At 40.5% G+C, this 26,200-nt stretch overlaps 1 protein-coding gene across 2 annotated transcripts; it reads left to right on the top strand.

Moving 5' to 3' along the window:
- The first annotated feature begins 4,879 nt into the window (after window positions 1–4,879).
- On the top strand, window positions 4,880–25,417 carry LOC100697749 (neuronal acetylcholine receptor subunit alpha-9). Of its 2 annotated transcripts, none has more exons than XM_005465123.3 (6): window positions 4,880–5,034; window positions 16,543–16,688; window positions 16,783–16,937; window positions 17,017–17,263; window positions 17,338–17,623; window positions 20,810–25,417. In XM_005465123.3, exons 1-6 carry the CDS (start codon window positions 4,977–4,979, stop codon window positions 21,508–21,510), a joined length of 1,593 nt encoding a protein of 530 aa, XP_005465180.1. In that variant the 5' UTR covers window positions 4,880–4,976; the 3' UTR covers window positions 21,511–25,417. The 2 variants fall into 2 exon arrangements, with proteins under 2 accessions (XP_005465180.1, XP_025766503.1); XM_025910718.1 differs by lacking the exon at window positions 4,880–5,034 and adding an exon at window positions 13,372–13,500.
- Window positions 25,418–26,200: the final 783 nt, after the last annotated feature.

Below are 26,200 nucleotides of genomic sequence, written 5' to 3'. Positions count from 1 at the left end.
ACACAAGACAGGAAACCTGGGGGTAGATGTTTGACAACAACCACCCTTTCAAAATAAGAAATAGGAAGTTTTCCATTATGAATTGACTCCTTTTTTCTGTTTTTGACCATCTGCCAGCACCCATTCATTCTGAGTAATCAGCATACTGGCAACAACCATACTTTGTAATTGTTTGCTTCATGTTATCCAAGTTGCCAGATTGCCTATAAATTGCATTTTGCACACACAAACACACAATAAGGAAAAAATGGAGAGGGAATAAAAACAAATCAACGTTTGAGCTAAACAGAGGGAATTACAGCCGTCCAAACGTGTTGAAATTAAAGAGTGGATGCATTTTTCATGGTCCATTTCACCTCAAAGATCATGACTGCAGGTTTAGTTGGTTTGTTTGCAGGATAAAAAGACCCCACAGTTGGAGTCGATCATGAACTCAGAGATTGTAGCATTTACAGAGAAATAAGCCATCACTTTTTAGATTAAGCTTGAATCAGAAGAACATGCAACTCTGTATTATTTAACCAACCATTATTAACAGATTACCTGTCCCAGGGAAAGCATATAGGTGGAGATTTAAACAGGACCAACAACTGACCCCTGAGGAACACCACGTGAGAGTGAGGCTGAGGATGAGGAGATTTCTCCCAGGAAGTGAAGCCAGGACAGGGTCAAACAAAGAAGTCAGATCCAAGGGAAATGTGGAGGAAATGTCTTTGGTTGATGGAGATCATTTGGATCTTTAAACACAACAAACACCATGATTACTATATCGTAATCAGTGTTCTGAACCTCTTACTTTTTGCACATAAAGAACTAAAAATAACATACATAAATGAAAAGTAAAGTCATGCTAAACATCTCTAAATAAAATATAAAGTCAACTGAAAACAAAAATAACTGATAAACATAGAGAACTTTAATAACTCTGGCTCTGTTCCACAGCATGGTGTGGAGCTGGATGGAAATGTGTGGCTGTAAACGAGGTGAGTAAAAAGTGATCGATGCAGGAGGTCATAGTGTGTTTGGATTATACGTACGTTCATATTACTAATGTCTAATATCTATACCTTAACCTGTTTTTTCTTTCTTTTTTAATAAAATGTTTTTAGTTCTTTATGTTTGTGTTGCATACTGAATCTCTCTGTCCTCAGTGCCATCATCACAGCCTGGACTCTGGTGTGTGAGGACACGAGAGGTCAGCGCTCTTCTTTTGATTCACGTCCTTCTGTAGGTGGAGAATCTTTAGTTAATTATATTTTTAATGGCCACCACCAACCATCAGGCGGGCGGTGGTGTTTACATGATGCTCAGGTGGAGCAGTCCCTCCATCAGCAACCAGGTCTGATGATTTATGAGAGATCAGAGAGACTCATGACAATAACACCTTCATATACATGATATTATTATATACCACAAAAAGTTAAATATACATTTGATATCAAGAAACCAGTTTTATTAGACCTTTTATCGATGGATGAGTAACATTACTCCACCTGATGATAACTACAACAAACTGATCACATGCTGCTGTCAGTGTGTTTCTCTGCAGGCCTTGTGTTGAATTTTGAGATAATTGTCCCCAAATATATTTTCCTTTGAAGAAATCAGAAGTTTACGCTCCCTCATTCAAATCACCTGAAACTCTCTGATGCCCCCTGGTGGATGTTAGACTAACACGACCGCCTTCTTTGCCTTTATTCTCTTCAATTCCAGCAGATATTAATAAAGGGAGACATGAAAGCTCTCAGATGAGCTTCAGATGTTCATCCTTTCCTCTGTGTTCTGTCACAGCAGTCCGTTCAGGTCACATTTGGCACGTGGACTCGTTTCATTAAAGCTGCTGCACACGTTTCAGTGTCAGCATGTTGTTTGTGGAGTGGAGCAACAAAGGAAAACCAGATGTGTGGGTGTGTTTGAATTTATAGAAACCAAATCTGAATTTATTCTCACTTCAGTAAGCAGTGAGTCCACCGAAGGTAAAAATCCCCCCTGAAACTGTATAAAGGAAAGTTTTTGATCACAGCTAAGAAAACGTTTCATATTTATTTCCCCAAATGAGCGACTTTAGAACACGAATTGAAATCTTAGCAATCAAGATGGTGAGAAAAGTCTAAAAATCAGAGAATATTTACACAGCAGTAGTTTTTCTTTTTTTCTTTTTTGATAGCGAAAGATGGGAATATAAATGTGAAATTATCAATAATATAAGTCAATATTATTCTTTTTCTTTCGACCGCTCCCTTTGGGATTGACACAGCAGATCATCCGTCTCCATCTCAGCCCAACCTATAAATAAATGTTAATATTGGCTGATTGGGACCCACACCCAATTTCACACCTTGGCTCAGGCGATTAGAGGATCATCAGAGGGTCCTTTTGTCCCTCTGTGGGGGGATACTCCCACTAGGTTTGAGTCTGGGACTCCCCACCATTTGACCTTAGAACTGAAGAAGCTTCTCGGATGAGAGGTGAAACGTCTTCAAGCAACTCAAAGAAGTCCAGACGCTTTTCTTTGCAAACTCCTTTGACTTAAATGTTAATATTAATATATTAATAAATAAATATTTACTTTTTAACATTTCTGCATTTAAAAATAGTTTTAAACTTTCCAAAATGAAGCTGCCAAAAGAATCTAAGGAAACTACAGTTTTCACTTTATGTCCAGAACATTTTTGCATTGTGTTGAAATGATGTCAACTGAACTCTACTCACATGTAATACCAAGCGCCACCACAAGATGGTGCACTTCAGTCAGTATACGCTGCAGAGGGAATGGGAAAATAAACTAAAAAAACATAAAATACACTTTTATGTCCAAATCATTATTTTCAATGCTGTTTTGTGTCTCCCAGGATTTGGGAACAGTTCCTAGTTTTTAATTTCCATTTGTTTGTTTTTTAGTGACTTTCAAATTTATATTTTTGTTTCAAATTTATGGAGAGTCTTCAGCTAAAACATCTGAAGTCTTAGTTTTGGGCTCACATGGAATACTTACGTGATTTTCACCAGGATAAATAAAGGATAATGAACGTATACACTGACATCATTATTTAAAATTTGTTCATTTTTAATATGAACATCCATCACTGGAAATACAGAGAAGCAGAAAAGAAGCACACACTGCTTTGGACCCACTGCTGTGAAACAAACGCAGTCAATTTTAGGATGATTTCAGATATTTAATCCTTAACATATTACGAGGATTTATAACAGCTGTAAAGCACAGAAGGAAAATGTATAAATTCACATCTTTATTCATATTTGTGAGCTTTGTGGTATTAAGGTCTTAAATTGATTTGCTGACCTTGTTTTCACTCATTTCAATTAAAACTGTAAACGATAAAAAGAAAAAAGATCATTTCTGGGAGCTCAGGTGTGAGTTGGACTTTGGCACATTAGACTGTGCGGAGTGATACCTGAGCCTTCCTTCAAACTGGTCTGGTAACACCTGCTCCCAGTATCAGTGCGCATTGTTAAAGTTTGGCTCCATAGCTGGTTTCTGTTGGCCGGTTCAGGCCGGCTTTGGCCCTCGGCCCACCTGAAAGGCTTTTACTTTTATTTTCCAGGAGGAGTTATAAGAATTGGCTGTCAGCAGCGTCCCAGCTCAATTAACCTTCAGATGCTTCTGAGTTCACTCAACAAAAGCAGCCTGAAAAGACAAAAAAGCTGAGCAAAGCCAGCTGGGAGATCTCTGCAGTGCTTTTTAAACCCTACTGCTGGAGTTCGATAACTGAACATCTCAAACACTTTCCTGATCTGCAGCTTCTTTAATTGAACTAAATGTGAAATATTTCAGTTTTCAGATCAGCTGCTGTATTCAGCTGTTTTATAATGAACCCTCTAAATTTTATTATTGTGTGTGGATTTCATGAAGTGAAATGCAAACTGCCAAAAATCAGAGCTCGCATGAACGATCGTCTGTGATCATTTTAGTGGAGCACAAACTGGAAAACTGTACACATTCTTTGTACAAACTGACATCATTGGCATGTTTTGAACTTCCACTGAATCACTGGTAAATAAAGAGAAAACCACAAACCAAACTGGACCATATGCTGTTTTTTTCCTTACTTCTGTTACAAAGAACAGACTTTAACCTCTGACTTCATCACCACCGTCTCTGTCTGCCAATTTAATTCCTGCTAATCCGCTAATCTCCTCCTGATGTCCTCACATCACTTCTCAGACTTTATTTTTTCAATCGGCTCTCCACACGAGTTAGAGCCACCGAGTCACACCAAATACACGTGTGGACCAGCAAACTGGATTTCACGCCTCACAACAGCAGATTTTGAAGTTCTTGAAATATTAAAGTTGTGATTAGTTTTTAAATGTAACTGCACTGAGCTCCTCCATCCTGCTCATCCTGGACGTAGCGTTGTGTGACTTTGATCACTGGCTTGTGGATTATTGTTTTGAAGGCTGGAATTTGGCATTTTGCTTGACAACATTTAGTTTTTTTTAACCTTGATGTCTGTTTTTATGGTTTGAATAAAACCAAACCTCTGCCACCTTAAAATGAAAACAGTTCAAAAAATGATGTTAAACGGAAAAAACAGCAGAGAAAGATCAATAAATGAATCAGTAAACTGCCACGAGATGTTTTGAGAACGTTGTTGGTTGTAACTGTGACATCAGTAAAAGTGCAAAATTATATTTACGAGCTATAAATTATTGATCTAGTGTTTGAAGTTTTTGTAGTATGTTAACAAAAATGTAATCATAGCAGCTTAAGGTGGATTTTTAGCCAACATGATTATCAGGAATCAGAAGTTGTTGTGGCACTGTTGAGCCCCCATACGGGGACCACCGCACTACAGCAAACACACTGACCTGCATCATCAGCCCTCTCTCTCTCTCTCTCTCTCTCAGTGAGGTTTCTCCTCCCTGCTCTGTGGTCGGACTCTGCCTGATGTGTGATTGCAGTGTTACTAATAGATTGTTTTTGCCGGATCAATAACAGTTATCAGAACGAGATGAAGTTCCCCTGCAGTGGATCATTTGCGCCTCTTGTGCTTCTCCTCGTCCTACCAGGTAAAACACATTTTCAGCTTCACTTCAGGTATTTTTAAGGTGCAGAAACATGAACACAGTGAGAGTGTTTTTCTCGTTATTGTTACTGATGTTGATATTTTAGGTTTTACTGTATGTTTTCTTAAAGTGGGGGAAGTATGAGCTTTTTAAAACATTGTTCAGTGTTTTGTGTGAACGGTGATATAACTGAGGATTACTGATATTGATCTCTGTGCTGCTGCTGAACCTCTGAACACGCTCCATTCTCCTCCATTACAAATTTCTCCAAGTGAGGTTTTCTTTTATTAGCAGTGAATCTGTCGATTTCTATCTATGATTAGTTCACTGTTTCATTTCCAAAGTGTCCAAAAATACTTTATATATGCCCATCATACTGGAATTGAAAGAGACACACTGAAAGTGCCCTAAAATCTAAAAATAATATGATAAAGAAAAGCTTTAAGTTTTATGATATTATTGACTTCAGGCTCAACTCAGCTCTGATATTTAAAGCCCTACACCCTGTAACCATGACTTCCCAGGCTTTATTAATAACCATCTGTGTCTTTATTTATTAAACAGTGAACTGAACATTTGCTTCTAAGATTCGTTCGTTCTCTGAGAGATCAGGATGAGCGCAAAAAGCACAAAACCAGTTCATAGGTGTGAAGTGGACTCAACTTCCAGCTTTTAATGTTTAAATCAAAGGCTTCAAACTTGAAATTCTAAAAACTTTTTTCTTGGTCCTTGAATATTTGGACCAAAACATATTTGGACCTTAATGGACCTTAAAATGTAAAAAAAAGCTTTTACTAATAAAATACGAAGAAGTTTTCTAGAACTAACAGACCAGAGAGACTTGTTCACACCACACATCTTGTGGATGTTCTGCTTTTTGTCGTATGCTGTATATTCTGCTCCAGAGATGGATGACCATATTAAACATAAAAGCAGCCTTTCTAATAACGACATCAGCATATGGACGGTAACCCCTGTGACCCCCACGCTGCTCTGAACACTCAGTTTCACACTGCTTTCTCCTCACTGTGCTCTGTGATGTCATAAGGGCAGAATATCCTTATATGATCAGATCAGGCACACAGCCCAAGCAGTGATAATAGAAGCCACGCCCACCTGTTATTTAAGATTCTTTTATGAGGGGCAGCCAATCAGAAGAAAGCTGGCTTAAAGGAAGGATTGCCTTAAATGGGGAGGAACTAAAGCAACTTACTTCAGACAAACCTGAGGGCCTTGCTCTCGGGCCCATACAAGATAAACATGGATTATTTTGAACTTTGAATCATGTAAAGCTACTCTGAGAATAAACTATGGAGCTGGAGCTGAGGTAGACTGCAGGTTTGTCAGGAAACCACTGGCACTTTTGTATCTTTGCATTCTTAATCACTTATTTTTGAACTAAAATTAATTGGTTAGGTTGAGAAAAGGAAGTAGTTTGAGTTAAAATGTGGGCCTTTGCAGCATTAAATATGCAAAAATGACAGATTTTGAATTTTTCACACAGAGCCAAGGGTCAAAAACGTGCCTGAAACTGAGTGTTGAGAGCTTCTAGCTCACAGGGATTATTGGACATGGCCTCATTAATTAAGACTTTGGTAATGTTTATCATAAGACATTTCTATTGTATCATCATGAAAATGAAAGAAATTGAGGAAAAAGTAAAACAGTTCCACTTTAACGGGACAATTAATTTTAAAAATTGTGCATTAAGATGTAAGAAGTACTGATGCTGCAAAGCAAAGTTAACTATGTTGCTGGTGAAGTCTGCTGACTTTTTAAAAGTCATATGATGGATTTTTTTTTTTTTGACCATGAGCAAAGAATCAGAATACTTTATTATCTCTGAGGAAATAATGTGTTTACAGGTGCTCCAAGACAGTAAAATGTCCTTAATCTGTACCAATACTGTCATAATACTACATTAATATTGTAACTCAAGTAAAAACTCACTTTAAAGAAACCAAACGATGACTTTAAGGTCACAAAATGCCTCATCAACCATTTCAAAAGTACAGGTTTGTGTTTAGAGCCATCGCTCTGGGCCCTTTCTCTATATATACATTCAAATAGAGACGTTGGAACGTCTTCTGAAGTAAAACATGATGCTGTGCAGTACTGGGAGGCAGCGTGTTCAGTGATAAGCATCAATGGTTGGAGGATTAAAGCTGTCAGCATCCTTCAGAATGAGGCAACTGACCTCCAGGAGAGGAGGTCAGCTTTAAATGGGGCATATCTCCAGTCCACTGCATCTGCACCATGGGTTTATCCTCATGGGGTCTCAGTTCTTCACACATTGGTTTTTATCTGTTCTATGATCGTTAATTCTTCCTGTGAAGGCCAGAGTGTGTAAAATCTAATTATATTTCTGTAATACAAGTGTAAAAATTGCCCAGCAGTCAGTGAGGTTTCCTCTGGAGACCATGAATGAAGATTACATAGATTTAGATATGTTTTAGTTTTTGTCAGTCACTCACAAAGAACAGTCTTTGATTTAAGGTGAGGTGGTTTGGTGATCTGATCCATCTGCAGGACTTCCACTTACTGAAGGATCTGTTTGTTAAATCAGGCTGTTTTTAAGGGGACTTTGTTGCAGTGTTTTGTGCCTTAAATTAGTCTTTAAAAAACTAATCAAATATCACTCTAACCTACTGATTTTAAATTTTCCAAAAATGAAGCACTGCCTAGCTAACACAGATGTTAGTGTGATGTGATTTGGTCCGAATCAGATCACTGATTGGAGATTGTTGTCAGTGTGCTGCGCTGGCGGGCGGCGTGGGCACCCGGGTTTGTGATTGTGATAAAATTTCTAATTTTTGTTCATGTGCACAGCTGTTAGAGTGACTTTTGGTGACTGGAGAAGCATTTGGAGATTAGTATTTTCATCAGACCACACTGAAGATATAATCCTATTTGGTCTGGGAACAGTCAGGAACTGCAAAACATATACAGGAGAAAATTAATGAATGTGTGGAGCAAACTATCAATAAATCCACCTAATGAGATTATTAAAGACATACTGCCATCCTTATCGAGACAAATGACAAACGGTTGAAAAACCTCTTTGCTCCATGGCGGTTTGTTTAGCTAGCATGGATGCATACATCAGTGGGATCATGAATCAGGATTGGTGCACTTCAGGAGCAGAACTGAGAAGTTTTCCTTCAGGTCCTCAATTCAGTGAACAATGAGGTTAAAAGTTAATGATGGACTAAAGTGCTGGACAGGACATGCTCACATTACACTGTTAAAAAAAACAGTAATATTCCAGCAGCTGGGGCACCAAAATAATACCAGAAAATAACAGAAAATAACTTTCTCATAAAAATACGGTTATTTTCAGTAATGACAATACAGTTTGTTGCCCTAATTTTACATGAGATTTTGCCATTTTGATTCGATCTGCTGAAGATCAGTCAGACAATTATCTGGTAGGAAAAAACAATCATATCATTAGGGTACACACTGAAATCACAGTTGGTCAAACATTTCATTGCACATAGAAATGCAATTTCTTCTGTTCACATGACAATAAACACTTTGAATCTTTGAATCTTGAATCTTGAATCTGTTCAGTCTTGATTTGTAAGGACAGGAAACAAACTGCTGGACAGACAAACTGATAAAGAGTCAATGGACAACGCGGTGAACTGTCTCCAATAAAACAGATAGATGGTGAACTTGTTCCCACATTCACTGCTTCTTTTTGTTTCTTATGAAGTTAGATAGTTAGTGCTAGTTGTTAGTTAACAATAAACAGGTATTGCTAGGATCGGTCAATGAAGACAGATGTGTAAAGAATGAATGCAATTAGGTCCATTCTATAACAGATCACAAAGTTTATCGGTAAGACTGGATCTGCATCCAGATCCAGGAGATTTTTGGCCCCATCAGGGTCTTCAAGTGTTTTTCCGTTAGTCATTAATGAGAAGGTTCAAGTACTTATTAAAGAGGTACAGTCTGTGATTCGCAAGACTTCCAGAAGTTCTTAAATATGTTTAACACCTTATGGAAAGATGTTAAGCAACATGTTCAACTGGGCTATCCTCCATTATCATCAAAGCACCAAATAAGGAAATTCTCATGCTGTTGTGATCCGCACGTGTAGTCTTACAGACTCTACCCCCATCCTCAGCACCTTTATGCTGCATTTCACTTTCATTTGTCATCAGTTGGTTTATACACTGTCAGATCTAATGGAATTTCTGGCCCATAGTTGTTTGGATATTTCGCCCGGGTGCAAGGTGTTGAAACTAGAGACATGAAGGGTGTTTTTATTGCAGATACATTTCCTCAACTGGCTGAAGCATTAAATTTGTGTCCTGTCCTTGTCCCTGAATAATCCCCAACTCTAACTCTCACAGTAGAATAGAATAGAATAGAATAGAATAGAATAGAATAGAATAGACCTTTATTGCCATTGTACATGTACAATAAAATTGTGGATGCTCCACACTAACTGTGCAGATATAAAATGTATATAGTAAGATACAAACAAAGTGAAAGCAGACAACACAAGAACAATTCAATTTCAATTTTCAGTTTTATTTATACGGCTCCAAATCACAACGACAGTTGCCTCAAGGTGCTTTATATTGTCAGGTAGACCCTACAATAATACATACAGAAAAAAAGCCAACAATCAGGTTGTAAAGTGATTAGTAGTCGTGCAAATGTAGTAGGCAATAAGTTTGGTTTTTATTAAGTTGTGCTCCCAAATGTTGGCAATCAGGGAAAAATGAAAATACTTTGAAATGAAACACATGACAAAACTTTTCACACTCTCTTCTGGCATGTTCAGCTCAGGTGCTGTAAATGTTGTGTGGTTCAGATGTGGCCCATGCTGACGTTTGGTCTGTGTACGGCAGACCAGTGGTAAGTTAAGGAAACTGGAACTCATCCTGAGTGAAAGTCATGTTAATGTGGCTCAAAGGAAACTCCATTTATGGGTCACATCTGCGCCGAGCATTTATTGCTGTTTGGGATATTAAGCTTAAATATTTTTATTAGTGTAAATTCCGATTTTTACTAAAAACACAATAACTTAGTAAAAACTACATATATCTACTTATAAGCACTGCTGAAAAGATGAGTTAGAATTTAAATCAAAAGATAAAATGTTGTTTGCTTTTTATGCCAAACTATCAAAAACTTTACAAACCACTCAGTTAATTTATGGATTTTTTTTAAGTAAAGATAAGCTATTTCTATAAATTTGCTCCATTTAAACTGAAGATTGTCACTAATTTGGGGCTTTACCTGCAGGTATTTCCTTCTAACCTTGTCTTTGTAGCACATTTGGTCAAGAACAGAACCTGAACCTTTTCTCCATCAGTGAATTTGTTTGCAGACAAAAACATCAGCTGTGAATCAGCCTTAAACACAGAAACAGAGCTGAAGCAGAACTGGACCATCTCCATGTGTTCCTCGAAACGACACCAGATCCCGTTTTCTTCTGTTGCACAGATCCAGAGCTTCACGTCCACATTTCCATTTTAGTACAGACGATGTTAACACTCTGACCCCTCTCGCTGTGTCTCTACAGTCATATTGCAGTAATGTATTACTTCCTGTTAAGTGAAGGTCGTTAAACCAAAAACGGAGTCTCGTGTGTTTCCTTTTTTGTGCAAAGCATGTGTGTTGTCCTTGTTATCGAGTGTTCAGAGCGGGTGAAGGTTTAGCATCTGAGTTTTCAGACATTTTTATTTCACTTTATTTTATCTGTAAAGGTTTCTGAATTACGCCATCTTTAAATGAACATCATGTAATAAAAAGCAGACTATTAGGTCTGAATTTTGTTGTTATGTAGATTTTAATTTACTGAATTTGAATCGAATAGTTTCTCTAAAGTCTGTGAAACAAAAGAAGTCATTTCTATTTTCCCCTCTTATACAGACTGTAGGTCTGTAATAAAGAGTAATCTTTTTATTACATAAAGCCAATAATCTGTGAGGTGTCAGGCAGAAAGCGACAGCATGTTGTGGTTGCGAGGTGATTTTCTCGGTGGGACCTTACAGGATGCCTTCTTGGCGAATGAGCATCACTCTGCAGCCGACAGTGAGGTCTGTGCTGTTTATCTGCTGCTGTCTGGCTGAGAGTTCACATGAATCATCAGCACTGCCAGCCACGATGTCTGATCTGATAACAACTTTGGAGAACATAAAATATTTATTCTCCCCCTCAGACATCATTTTATTATTCTTACAGAAATGATTCATGGGCCACTATTATTGTTATTATTAGAGAGGGTGAAGGGCTCCAAGTAAAGCTGCTGCCCTCGACATCAAGAGGAAGCAGCTGAGTGAGTTCAGGCATCCAACCAGGATTCCTCCCTTATCCCGAGAAACACATCAGGACTTCCATAGAAGAGCATGAGAGGGTGGCTGAGGTGACGGAGGGTCAGGCACAAGCTGAGACTACTGCCCCTGTGACCCAGGCTGGGATAGGAGAGTAGATGGATTGGTGGATTATCATTATCATCAGATATTTACAGTGTGATCTTCATCATTTGGGCGTGTATATGATTTGTTTGCAGAGTAAAAACACATTCAGGAAAGAAGTATGGTGTGTGAAAGGTGTGTATGCAGAGTTTGTGAATGTATTTTATGCTCATGATCATACATTTGAAACTTGAGTTGCCTGCTTTTTACACTGTAAAAACTAATGGTAAGACCACACACCTTTGGAGTGGGAGTCACAAGTTTGATTGAGGGTATCCAGTAAGGGTCCTGGGCAGACCTCCCATGCTAAAAAAACCCCAAACTAAGCCCTGGAATGGCGAGGCTACATCTGCAGCTCGGACACAAGCATTTCACTACATGTTGTACTATATAGAATTGTGTATGTGACAAATAAAGCTTGTTTGTTTGTTGTTGTTTGTGAGTACGACTCAATAATTTCATCCTTTGTACTTAACTTTGTAGTTTGTTCCAGTTTTTATTATGTGAAAAATCTATTGGACAGACTCATAAACAGAGTCATTGTTTGCCTTCAGCACTGCTGTCACCATCATTAACTGTAAACAGGATTTTAGAGCAGTTATCAGTCTGCTGCTGCTCTGGAGACCCTCCCTGATTAAACGCTGAGGTGATTACTGGGTTAATTGAACTGGGAAATGTGGTTTGCATGTGTGTGTTATGGTATGTAGCGTTGAGCATTTCTGTAGAAAGGATCCAGCAGCAGATCAATGCAGAGAAAAGCAACAGAGAAATTACATAAAACTTGATAACACTTAAAGTTTCATGTGCAAAATATTCTAAAGACGTCCACCACAGCGTGAAGAGTGAAAGATTATAAACCTTGATTTCTTGATTATTTTTATATCAGCATCATCATCATCGTTTATTTATATAGCACTTTAAAAACACACCTGGTAGACCAAAGTGTTGAACAATACATCTATAAATAGTAATAATATAAGAACTGAACAAAACAATTAAATCAATAAAAATGAATAAAAATGTCAGTCACCCACAGACTTAAAAGCCAGAGAATAAAAATAGGTTTTTAGTCTGGACTTAAAAAACCGGTACTGATGTAGTCTGTCTACCACGAAGAGGAAGATTGTTCCAAAGCAACGGGGCCACAGCAGAGAGCGCCCGGTCTCCTCTGAGTTTCAGCCGTGACTTAGGGACTGAAAGCAGCAGTTGCTCAGCTGACTGGAGGGAACGAGTGGGAACGTAAGGCTTCAACAAATCGGAGAAATAAACGGGTGCCAAAGCATTTAAAGATATAAAAACCAATAAAAGAACTTTAAAATGGATCCTAAATTTGATTGGAAGCCGATGTAGAGAGGCCAAAACTGGAGTGATGCGGTCGAATTTCAAACCATGGTGAGAGTCACGGTTTAGAGGGCGCTGCTCTTGTGGCGACCTGCAGCAGGTGTTTATTGGCGTTTTCTTTCTCTTTTTAACTTTGTTTTAACTCTGTTCTTAACCGTGGTTTTAACTTTTTGCCGAGATGGAGATCTTCTACACCTTAGTTTTATTGTTGTTGGCGATATTCACCTGGAGTCATTCACTCTCACTGACAATCACTTATATACGCGAGGAACTACTTGGATTACAGTGGTCCTGTTTGTCTATGTACGACTCTTCTATTGCTCGAACAGATGTGATTCTTGGTGAGGATTTATTTGCCCGGTCAAAGACTAATTTTGGAAAGCCCCGCCGCTTGAGAAAACGTGGAAAGAAAGGCGGCGTGCGTCAGCGTGTAAGAAAACTTCGGAGGAAGAATCGTGTTCCTCTGCCTTCTATGATTCTGGCCAATGTCCAATCTCTTAGGAACAAAACGGATGAATTACAAGGAAATGTGCTTCATCTACGGGAATACAGGGAGGCTTGTCTGATGGCGCTTACCGAGACATGGCTGACCGATATGGACAGTGACACTTCACTGCGAATCAGCGGCTTTGGGACCCCTGTCAGATTGGATCGGAACTGTGGAGTAACACGCAAATCTCACGGAGGAGGGGTATGTTTGTATATCAACCAGGGCTGGTGTAATAATTTTACTGTGCGGGAGCGGTTGTGTCTTCCTGACATCGAGCTCCTTTCAGTATCTGTCAGGCCTTTTTACTTACCGAGGGAGTTCCCTCAAATTTTTGTCACTGTTGTTTACATTCATCCTAAAGCTGACGTTAAAGTTGCTGCTGACGCCATTTTTAAAGTGGTACACAATCTGCAGACTTTCTCACCGGATGCTCCTAATTTTATTCTTGGTGATTTTAACAATTGTAATCTTAAGAAATCACTGAACAATTTCTTTCAATATATCACTTGTCCTACAAGGCATAACAAAACGCTGGATTTGTGTTATGGACCAATTAAGGGGGCATATAAGTCTGTGGCTGGACCTGCGCTAGGTTCTTCGGATCACAGTGTTATTCACCTCCTCCCTGCTTACAGATCTGTGATTAGGAGGGAGAAGGCCTGTGTGAAGCGGACTAATGTCTGGACAAAAGACAGTTGTGTTGCCCTTCAGGGGTGTTTTGATTGCACTGACTGGTCCTTGTTTCAAGAGAGCACTTCTGATTTGGATGAACTCACTGATGTGGTGTGTAGCTACATCTCTTTTTGCAAAGACTCTGTGATTCCAGTCAGAGAATCTAAGACTTTCCCCAATAACAAACCGTGGCTCTCTAAAGATATTAAGGATCTGATTCTTAAAAGGAAAATTGCTTTTAACAAGGGAGACGTTCCCACTGTGAGAATATTGAGGAAGGAGGTGAGGGCTGCAATAAAGATTGCCAAGATGAGGTACAGAAATAAGATTCAGGCAGAACTCAGCAGTAACAACCTCAAAAGAGCTTGGCATGAAAACAATGGCAGGGCTACACACGAAAGGTAAAAGTAATATTACCTTAGAGGGGTTTACCTCTGACAAACATCTGGCAGACAGTCTTAACAGTTTTTACCTTCGTTTTGAGAACTATGACTGTTCTAGGCAGACCAGCACACTGAGGGGAAAGACTATCACTCCCCCATCATTTGTATTGATGAGAGGGGGGTAGCTAATCTCTTTAGACACACTAAAAGCAAGAGTCCTGGACCTGACAACATCTGTGGACAGGTACTGAGAACGGACTAGCCTAAGGCTAGTCTTTGGCTAACTGATTTTACCAGAGCCACTAGAAAAGAATGTAGAAGATGTGAAAGACGGTGGAAAAAAGATAGGCTGTGTGTCTCTATGGAAGCTGGAAGCTGGAAAGTCTATCAGAGAGCAGTAAAGGCTGCCAAGCACTCCTATTTTTCTCAACTTATTGCTGCCAGCTCGCATAACCCTCGTGTTTTATACAACACTATAAATTCTGTAATTAATCCGGAAGGCAATATTCTTTTGCACTCTTCTGCGGTTATGTGCAATAAGTTTCTTAATTATTTTGTGGACAAGGTTGCTAGTTTGAGACCTCCGACTCTACCTACTGCTGACCCAGCCATGCATGGTTCTTGCTCAAGTCTGTTCTCTGCTTTTCTACCAATTGTTTTATCTGACTTAGAGAAACTTGTGTTGAAAGCTAAACTGTGTGGCTGTCCTAATGACGTTGTTCCTCCCTGTTTTCTTAAAAAGGTATTTCCTATCATTGGACCACACATTCTGAACATTATTAATACTAGTCTTTTGTCTGGTCAAGTACCTAGGGAATTTAAGCATGCAGTCATACATCCTTTACTTAAGGAACCGGGCTTAGACAGTTCAGTCATATCAAATTTTAGACCCATCTCTAAGCTTCCCTTTCTTAGTAAGATTCTGGAAAGGATTGTTTATACTCAGTTGATGGACTACTTGAATGACTCTAAATTGTCAGAAATCTTTCAGTCCGGCTTTAAGCCATTTCACAGTACGGAGACAGCCCTCGTAAAAGTTATGAATGACATCCTGATAGCCACAGACCATGGTAAATATGCAGTGCTGGTCTTGTTGGCCGCTGCATTTGACACAGTGGATCACGATTTGTTGATCTCCCGCTTACAGCACTGTGTGGGAATTTCTGGTTTGGCACTTTTGTGGTTAAAGTCCTATCTCTTAAATAGGACCTCTTGTGTTAAGTTGGGGTCGGCTTCATCCTCTGTGGCCCCTCTGCTTTGGGGTGTGCCACAGGGATCTATTCTTGGGCCGTTATTGTTTTCATTGTACCTTTTGCCTCTTGGCACGATTTTCTGGAAACATAAAGTGCCATTCCATCTATACGCAGATGACTGCCAGCTCTACTTACCCTTTAGTCTTTCTGATAGTCTCCCAACTCGACCTCTGCTTGACTGCCTTACTGATGTCAAAGCATGGATGGCAAAAAACTTTTTAAATTTTAATGATCGGAAGACAGAAGCAATTTTATTTGGCCCAAATCGTTCTTCTCATACTCCGGATGTTGATCTTGCAGCTTTAACTTCCCAACTAAAGAGTTCGATCACAAATCTCGGAGTTAAAATTGATTCTGCACTTACCTTTGATGACCATGTAAACGGGGTGGTAAAATCAGCATTTTATCACCTCAGACGTTTATCAAAGGTTAAGCCCTTTCTTTCCAAGCGTGACTTGGAAAGTGTTATTCATGCCTTTATTACCTCACGTTTAGATTATTGTAATTCTCTTTTAATAGGGGTTGGGCAGGGCACTTTGTCACGCTTGCAATTAGTGCAAAATGCTGCGGCACGATTTTTAACTGGCAGAAGAAAATTTGATCACATCACTCCGATATTGGCCTCTCTACACTGGCTTCCAATTGAATTTAGGATCCGTTTTAAAGTCCTTTTATTGGTTTTTAAATCTCTAAATGGTCTGGCACCTGTTTATTTGGCTGACTTGTTGAAGCCCCACGTCCCCACTCGTTCCCTTCGGTCAGCTGAGCAATTGCTGCTTTCTGTCCCAAAGTCACGGCGGAAACTTAGAGGAGACAGAGCGTTCTCTGTTGCAGCGCCGATGCTTTGGAATAACCTTCCTGTTGGGATTGCAGGTGATGACTTTGAGGTCTGCCTGACCCGGCACTATGCTTGGCATCTGTTTTCTGATCCTCAGTTTGCCGGGCTGCTCATGGGCGCTTCGCTCAGAAGCTGATGAAAGACTTATTTACCAACTACACCAATGCTCTGCGGCCGGTGGAGGACACCGACTACATCATCAATGTCACATTACAGGTCACTCTCTCCCAGATCATTGACATGGTAATCAAACCCTGAATGCCTATCCAGCTCTTTATGCTGTATCTAGTCAGGCTGGTACTGGTGTGACCTTGCCGTTTTCATGGATTTTCACCAGGATGAGCGGAACCAGATCCTGACCACCTACCTGTGGGTCCGCCAGGTATGGATGGATGCCTTTCTCACATGGAAGAAGGAGGACTATGATGGCCTTGACACCATCCGCATACCCAGCAGCTACGTTTGGAGACCCGATATTGTTCTGTATAACAGGTAGGTGTATCATCCTGCTGGCTGATCTTCAGGATATTTATTGATATGTTTTCAAACTCCTTCTTCGTTTCTATCATAGTGCAGATGATGAGTTCTCCAGCTCCATGGAGACCAATGTTGTTCTCCGTAACGATGGCCAAGTCATGTGGGACCAGCCAGCCATCACCAAAAGCTCCTGCTCTGTTGATGTGGCCTTCTTCCCTTTCGATGTGCAGCAGTGTGACCTAACCTTTGGCTCCTGGACTCACAACGGAAACCAGATGGATTTGTTCAACGCCCTGGACAGCGCCGACTTGGCCGACTTTGTCCCCAATGTGGAGTGGGAGGTCAGTAATGGTGTCATGTGTTTAGCACATCCTTAATGAATGTTTTGACGAAACCAAATAATTTCTCTAACCAGGTTCTGGGAATGCCAGCCAAGAAAAATGTCATCTTGTATGGCTGCTGCTCAGAGCCATACCCAGACATTACCTTTTCCCTCCACCTGAAGAGGCGGGCCTCCTTCTACATCTTCAACCTCCTCATTCCTTGCATGATGATCTCCTTTCTGGCTCCGCTGGGCTTTTACCTGCCAGCAGATTCAGGTGAAAAGGTTTCTCTGGGTGTCACAGTGCTGCTGGCCCTCACCGTGTTTCAGCTGCTCGTAGCTGAGAGCATGCCACCCTCTGAGAGCGTCCCGCTGATAGGTGAGAACAGCCTCTCACTTTTATTTACATCTATGTATTTAAAAAAAAAAACATTCATGATGAATCAGAATTATTGTAATGTTTATATTTATCATCCCTCCTGCAAATATTACATTTTACATCTGACAAGTTACTAATATTTGAGGGTGCACCTATAGCCTTAGGATACCTCAAACAGACGCATTTCAGCCTTAGGGATGTCCCTAGAGTATATCCTCGGAGTAATCCAAAGAGATTTTCCTGTTATTGCAATGTGTTAGGCAAGCAGAGCTTCACTGCAGAAAGAGTGCAGAGGCTAAGCCTATGTTTGAAGCCACTGAGGTGTTTGATGGGCGGGGTTGACATGATGTCACTAATATGACTAAAAACTTGTGGTATGGAGAAACTCCAATAGCTCCAGCGTTGTTTAGATTAAGCATTTATTGCTCATCCTTGATTGAACTTGCTGTTCCACAGTTCATCTTAATATCCAAAATAAATCCCAGCAGTCAAAAACTGTTTGGTCCCTTCAACCAATTAAACCTGACCCTAATTAAATGTTACTACCTTAAATACAATCATTTACAAACACAAAAAGTGAAAACTAGTCCCACACATAAAATAATACACAAAACATGAAAATGGCTCCTACAATGGGGTTCAGGTTAAAGGGAAGACTAAATGGGATTTAGAAGTCACCAAAGAGTCAATCAACAGGAAACGGAAAATCACTCTGAGGCCTACGAATGGTTACTGGACATCTCTCTGAGGGATGAGATCAAGAACAAAGCTCTTGCTGACCGTCGTGCTGATCTCTGTCTAAAATCGAAGCTGGAGAAGGTGGAGTTGTTTTTAATTACGTGAAAGGTGTAGTTACTTCTTTGATCCTGATGCTGCAGTTCTTCCTTTACAGACGGCTTTTTCAACCCTTGTAGCAATGATTGTAGTAACAACTTTGACCTCCTTATCATCTGCTCTTTCAACAAAGGCGAGTTAGAGTCAGCATGTGCCTCTACAAGAAGACAAAATCTACATAATCTACAACATCACCTAACAAATTAATAACCAACAGTTCTGATAATCCTGGATATTTCATTTAAGATTGAATTTATGCCTCTTAAATTTCCAGTTTTTCTCTTTTCATCTATGTACCTTAAGTGACTGCATCATATCTGAAACATGATATTCAGTGCACCTATACATCATCATCATCATCATGGTTAATTATTCCTGAGAAACCTTCTGCATCGGCCCTCTGGTGGATTATCTGTGCACTGCAGGCGATGACATGCAGGAACCAAAGACAACACATAAAAGACAAATGTTTCCACAATGACATCATCTCAGCATTAGTGTCTTGGCTTCAGTCATACTAAGTTTTCAGGGGTAGAAGAACCATATTTAAATTTAGTGCTGGAGAAGAGTTATTAGGTAATTTGATCCAGCATGGTTAGAAAGTTATTACTGATTATTACAGCTATTAGAAACCAAATAAAAAAACACTAAAACTGAAAGTAAAGCACAAGCTTCTTAGACAAACACTGACAAAGTGCTTTTTTTCTTCACCAGGCTGGAAACATCTTTATTTCTGCACCATTTTAAATAACTTTACATCAGAGACATAAGCGAGAGGCACTGCACTCAGATCGTTTTGATCCATGTAGTTTTTATGTCCCCTGAAACTAAAAGTGTTTTAGATCATGTTTTAATATAACTGCTCAGGTAAGTGGCATGTTTCAAAATAGCTGCAAAGCTCCAAAACTTACTTATGCCAGAAAAGGAAAATGATTCAGTTACAGATGCCATTAAATTGTTACTAATACTTTAATATATATTTGCTGTATTGAAAAAAACTTCATTTATAGCAATTTGTGATTAAGTTTGCATTATTAGAATGCTACAATACAAACCCCAAAAGTAAACAGGTTAAGAAATAATAATAAAAAAATCCCTGACACGTTTCCGTGAGGTTGTCTTCAGCTGCTTAGTTTTAGTGTTAGCTCTGTGATGGACTGGATATGTGTCAGGGTTTATCCCACATTTCACACACTGTAAGCTGGGATAGGATCCAGCCACCTACAGCCTTACTATGGAAACAAGATGTAATGTTTCTGTGCGCCTGGCTCCTCCTTCCCTTCAGCATAACAATCTCAGATCAAATGAGATCACCACTGAATGAAAAATAAATATAATTGGTTGGGGTGAATGTGCCGAGATAGTTTTAAAGCCGTCTTCTTGTTTGTAACAAAAGCAGACACATAGTGAAGACTGTGGTCCACAGCTTTAAACCCAGGACTGTAATGGGCTGTAGGCCAAAATCCAACAACCACAGCTCAGGAATCAATGATCTTGCAGCCTTCAGAGCAGCAGATTAGCTCTTGAACATCAGTGAGGCCATCAGCAGAGGGTCATTAAATCCTCACATTTCAGCTGAGCGCTCTCGATTAAGAAACATAGATCTCTTTACCTTTGGATAAAGAAGTACCAGTGCACTATAGTACACTACACAACAGTATTGAACTCTCAGGCCTCTTTTCTATTAAATCTATTAGCAGAAAATACTGGCGATTGCCAAACAACACCTGATGCTGACCAGCTTATGAAGTCTAATTTACACTATTGTGTTCATTGATTGTTTACAGTCAGATATTGTCTTCACTGACTTCAGAAATCTTTTGTAGATGCCTTTAAAGGTTTGCAATTTGGATAAAAGTAGCACATCTCAGTGATTGCTGGGGCACAGTTGTTGTCGATGGATTTGAGGGCCTTTTAAAACCTCCAGCTTTCAGCTCTCACTGAGTCACTGAGCATTGGCATCAATGACAAGAGGACCACTGACAAAGATGATTCAGATACAGACCCAATCAAAATGATAGGTGGAGCTTGGATGGAGGAGGGTTGCAAAGCAGCTTGGATCTTACACTAACTGTGATTTTCAGCTTTCAATTTTCAGAGACTTCAGTGCAGCTATGCAGCAACTACCCAAGTGCCTCTGCAGTAAATAAAGAAGTATAAGAGGAATGTTTGCTCGTCTGCCGCTGTCTGTTGTTACACCCACTTTAGACTTCACAGGGTTAAACAGAGTGTCCTATATTCACCAGCTGTATGCTTTTACTGCAACTAAGACTAAAGCTTGATTTGGAATATAGAGAGGCCGAATAAGGGTCACCAACCTCTACCTGATTTTTCGGTGTCTCTTTTCTATAGGAAAGTACTACATTGCCACCATGACCATGGTCACTGCATCAACAGCGCTCACCATCTTTATCATGAACATCCACCACTGTGGCGGGGAGGCTCGTCCCGTGCCTGAATGGGCCGAGCGCTTCATACTCAAGTACCTCGCCCGCATCTGCTTCGTGTACGAGGTGGGTGAGAACTGCCTCGGTGGCGCCAGGAAAGAACCTTTATCACAGGAGGGGTCTGACAGCCCATCAGCCAATGGAGGCAGCACCAAAGGAGCAAATTGGGATGTCAATGGGAAGGCATGGGGAGGAAAGGTGGAGGTGGAGCCTCTGAAGGTGGAGCAGGAAGTAACCAACCAGACAGACTGGAAAGAGGATCTGTTTGTGACCATTGACCACTCACAGGAGAAAGGAGCTGCTGGAGTGCGAGGGGAGAAATCAAACTGTGGTGAGCACGAAGAGGAAACGAAAGGCGTAGGTGTTGAGGGAGGAGATGGAGATGGGGGGAACAGGAGGGAGATCTTGGTGAGGTGTTTATGCCAACACCAGGGACTGGGCAAGAATGTTGAGTACATTGCCAACTCCTACCAGGACCAGCGAGCAGCACAGCTGCGCATCGGCGAGTGGAGGAAGGTCGCCAAGGTCATGGATCGCTTCTTCATGTGGCTCTTCTTCATCATGGTCTTCTTCATGAGCATCCTCATCCTGGGAAAGGCCGTCTGATGGAGCTCAGCCTAAGAATTCACGAGATGATAAAATTATTTGTTTAACGGTTAAATCTTTTTTTCTTCCTTTGTTCTGACACATGTAAACAGCTAAAAAATAACTGAATGATGGTTTTAAGGGTCAGTTTACTCTTTTATGAGCTGGTAGCTTTCCTCAAAAACATTTCCACCAGAATTTAAAATGCTTATCTTTGGATTTGAAAGAGACTCTGAAGGCTGATGAAAGTAAAATGATTGGGAAAAAAATAGTTTCTAATTATTTACAAAGATCCTACCAAATGCTGGCGAAGCTAAGCACGTCTCTGTTGGACACAGCATGAAGGGAGAATAAAGGGTGGGTTGCAAAGTGGTTTGCATAATGCAGCAACTGTGGACAGCCTAAATGAAATTTACCAGTTAGATGGGTGTCTGCAGAGCCGTTAGTTGAGAAGGATGAATGAAATGAAATAAGTAGAGCTGTAAGTGTTAATGTCAGCGTTAAAATGACGTCAACGCCATAACCGCATTAACGTGGCAAGTCTCCGTTAGCATATTATCACGGATCACCCCGAGCGTTGGCCTTGATGGCGCTAACGCATTAACGAGCTAACCGCGCTAACGTGTTGACGCGGTCCAGCCCCGCACACGGGGCGATCCGTGATAATATGCTAACAGAGATTTGTCGCGTTAATGCTGTTATGACGTTAACGTCATTTTAATGAGATTAACGCTGACAAGACTAGAAATAAGTGACCTGCTTTTTTTTTAAAATTTAAGTTGTATCGTGCTCATATCTTCAGATCACAAATGTTTTAAGCTTGCAACTGTTTGCATTTGCGTTCCAGCACTGAATTGGTCACTCTAGATTTCAGCATTCAGGCATTTATGAATCCATTCATCATGCCTTAATACTTTTCATTAAGCTATCTGACTCTGAGAACAGCATCCCCACCACCTTTGTTCCTGAGGGTAAGTTGGTATCGGTGCTTTGATGCAGCTGATCTTGACTTTGTAGCCTTAATAAAGTAATAATAGGTTCAATTTGATGTCCTTTCTAGTCCCACATCATTCATATTTAACACACTTTTATCTGCATCAATTCTGTCTGGCGAATACGGACTTTTTATACTCTAAACATGGCAATGCTGCTTCTGTGATTACGATCTGAACTACAAACTGTTTTCTTGCAAATAATCATAATCTGGAAACAAAAAGGAAAAAAGGGAAATCCCAGAAGAGCCAAACCTGGTTTTTCCCTCCAAAAATGCTTTCTGGTACATTTTGCTACTGAAAAAAACAAACAAACAAAAAACCCCCAAACAAACTTTAAATGGTTGATAAAACATTTTCAGGCTCGATCTTAAATGGAAAAAGGTTTTTCAAACAAACTAAAATTCACTCACAAGTTGTGGTCATTTAAGTTTCTAAGAAAGCTCAAATAAACTTGTTCCGGGAGAAAAAAACCTGCAATTATATGTAGGTTAATTTTATTTTAAATCCAAACACACTTCACACTTTTACCTTTTTTTAAAGTCAAAACCAGTGACACAGAAAATCACTTCCCAATATTTGCAGTGATCAAAAGCTAAAAACAGCTCTGCACAAAGCCTCATATCAGAGTTTGAAAGCCTTACTTTACACGTCTGGATGTTTTTTATTGACGCTGTTTGCAAAAATATCGGCTTCATCACATCAGACAGATTCTTTGTTCAGCATTTTGTCTTTTACTGCAGCATGTTAAATAAAAAGAGTAAAGTCTCATATCATCGTTGTTTTAATCACGTGGGTTTGTGGAATTTACGGCGCACAAAAGTTTACAAAAGCTGAGCAAAACATTTGAGAGCAGACAAACAGAAACATCAGAGAGGACGAGTTCATGATGCTAGCAAGCTAGCTCAGATGGGAATGACTGCTTGTCCCAAATGTGCCTCACATCTGCAGTTTTCTTTGGCTATCTGGATAGTTAGCAGACTGTATCCACAGACTTTACTGGTGCAGCTTTGTAGACACAGATCCTGCTAATTAGTTAACAACAGATGAGTAAAGCCCTAAAATTTCACTCACCAAACTGGAGCTCGGGTATGTTAGATGATCTGTTAGTACATTTAACTGCACAGCAGTCATATTAGTGGTTAAAGAAATACTCCAACAGCACAAACACAGTCCAGAGGTCCATTTCAGGGACTCCAATCAGCTGTGGTGAACTAGCCGAGGTGAATCACAGCTGTCAGTCAAAGACACCAAAGGCCTTAAACTGTTGCATTAAAGATAAGTCACATCCAGCACAGTTATCATGAGGATGCAAAACAGCTGCAGGGATAGAGTGGATATCAGAGGAACTGCAGTTCTGGCTTCAGGTGTAATCTTGGCTCACAGTCTGCAGTAAACTGTCTCATGTGTGTTTCCCTTACAATGTTTGTAAGGTTGTTTTTTGTTCTGGTTTGGTGACTTTTTGTAATCTAATGCATGTGATTCAGCACGTCTGCACAATGAAACACTGAGTGTTACGATCCTGAGTGTGTGATGATCCTAACCTCACAGAGGCACAGAGTTTATCGAAGGTTCAGGGTTTGTTTATGTTACCAGGATGGAGTAAAAAATGCATCAACTTTTGTTTGTTTTTTTAAAAAGAAGCTGCTTTGCAGACTCATAGAGCATTAACATGTCTCTGTGAAGTAGTTTGTCCTCTGAAGGCCAGAGACAGGCTTTTGTTTTATTATGAAAGGAATAAAAAGGCAAATTTATGAGACTAAATATTTAAGACTAAAGATAAAAAAAAAATAACTGTAATTTTATATGCATGAAACCAAGAAAAATGTTACTCTGCTTATTTCTTTGCAGTGTTTGAAAAATCCACAGTGTCAGCACAACTGTTAAATTTATCAGCCTCATGTTTTGGGTTTGTGAGCTGTTACGTTCACACGGGACACTCTGTTAATGCGGTGAAAGTTCTTATTAAAACTGTTTTGTTCACAGAGGTTTGTTGGGACTTTTCTGATATGATGTGTGTGTGGTATTGTGGGTCTGTGGGGTTTGTTCTCTGTGTGTGTGTGGGTATGAAGGTGGCCCAGAGGTGTGAAGGTGAGTGAATGGTTGTCTGTCTCTCTTTGGCCCTGGCTGGCGAGGTTTCCAGGGTGTAACCCACCTCTCGCTGTATGGTTGCTGGGACAGGGATAGACTACGGCCCTCGCTGGACCCTGAACTGGAAAAGGCAAAAGAGCTTTTACTTTAGAGTATAGGAGTCTAACAAACACTTATTATTGTTTTAACCAGAAGAAACATGAGATTGGTTTGAGAGGAGGTGAGTAGAAGGACGTGTCAGGTTTACTTTTATTTCCTGATATTGCAGTTTGGCTTCTCTGCTGAAGAGGGCAGTGCAGCTGCATCTTTGGACGGTTTCTCTACATAGATCAGCCGGCACTCAGAAAGGTCATGTCAGTCTTGAGATGGGAGGAGCAAATAAAGCACAAAACTACACAAGCTAAACCCAAGGACAGCAGGTGATTTTAAATATATGTTTCTTTAAAACCTGTGGATAATTTTCATGTATAAAAACATTATATGATCCCACACTGTCCTAAAGGTCTGAAGTCTGACTCATGTAACTGATTGCTAAGATCTTGCAGCCGAGTGTGAAGCAGCGGGAATGAGGATCAGCACCTCCAAATCTGAGGCCGTGGTTCTCAGCCGGAAAAGGGTGGAGTGCCCACTTTGGGTCAGTGATGAGTTCCTGCCCCAAGTGGAGGAGTTCAAGTATCTCGGGGTCTTGTTTGTGAGTGATGGGAGAAGGGAGCCTGTTCTGGCCCTAGCAGGGCCTCCTCCTGAAGGTGCCTGTGTGGGCGTGTCCTTCAGTCTCTTCTGCCTGAGGTGCCACCTTTTCTCCTTTACACAGCTTACTCACATCAGTAATTACAGGGATTTGTGAATGGTGACAGCTAGTGAGCTGCTCTCTCTTTTTGACCCACTTTATTGACCAACGCTTGAGTTTTCTTTGTTTCCTTAAATGGTGATAGCGGCTTGTCCGTCTCTTTTAGTTGAGCTACTTTAATAAAACTCTTTCATTTAACCCTTTTGCCTCCTTGACTCATTTTTCTGACCCGGACGCTTTTTGTTACTTCCCCCTCACCGCCTAGACCCCTCAGGGGAAAATGACAACCGGAGATCAACAGACGGATTGGTGCTGCGGCTGCAGTGATGCGGACACTGTACCGGTCTGTTGTGGTGAAGAGAGAGCTGAGTGTAAAAGCGAAGCTCTCAATTTACCGGTCGATCTACGTTCCTACCCTCACCTATGGCCACGAGCTGTGGGTAGTGACCGACAGAACGAGATCGCGGATACAAGTGGCAGAAATGAGCTTCCTCCGAAGGGTGGCTGGCCTCTTCCTTAGAGATAGGGTGAGAGGTTCGGCCATCCGGGAGGTTCTCAGAGTAGAGCCGCTGCTCCTCCACATCAAAAGGAGCCAGCTGAGGTGGTTCGGGCATCTGACAAGGATGCCTCCTGGGTGAGGTGTTCCCCCGGATAAGCTAGAGGAGGTGGGTGGGGAGAGGGAGGTCTGGGCTTCTCTGCTTAGGCTGCTGCCCCCGCGACCCGGCCCTGGATAAAGCGGAAGAAGATGGATGGATGGATAAGATCTAAACATTGTTTGATAGATGCTGCACGTTTTGATGCAGCATCATCAGACTGAACAATAAACTTCTGGGAAATGTTT

The sequence above is a fragment of the Oreochromis niloticus genome, linkage group LG10 (genome assembly GCF_001858045.2).
Source record: "Oreochromis niloticus isolate F11D_XX linkage group LG10, O_niloticus_UMD_NMBU, whole genome shotgun sequence".
Lineage (NCBI taxonomy): Eukaryota > Metazoa > Chordata > Actinopteri > Cichliformes > Cichlidae > Oreochromis > Oreochromis niloticus.
Note: the sequence above shows the minus strand (reverse complement) of the source record. Positions and strands in the feature narration are given on the sequence as shown.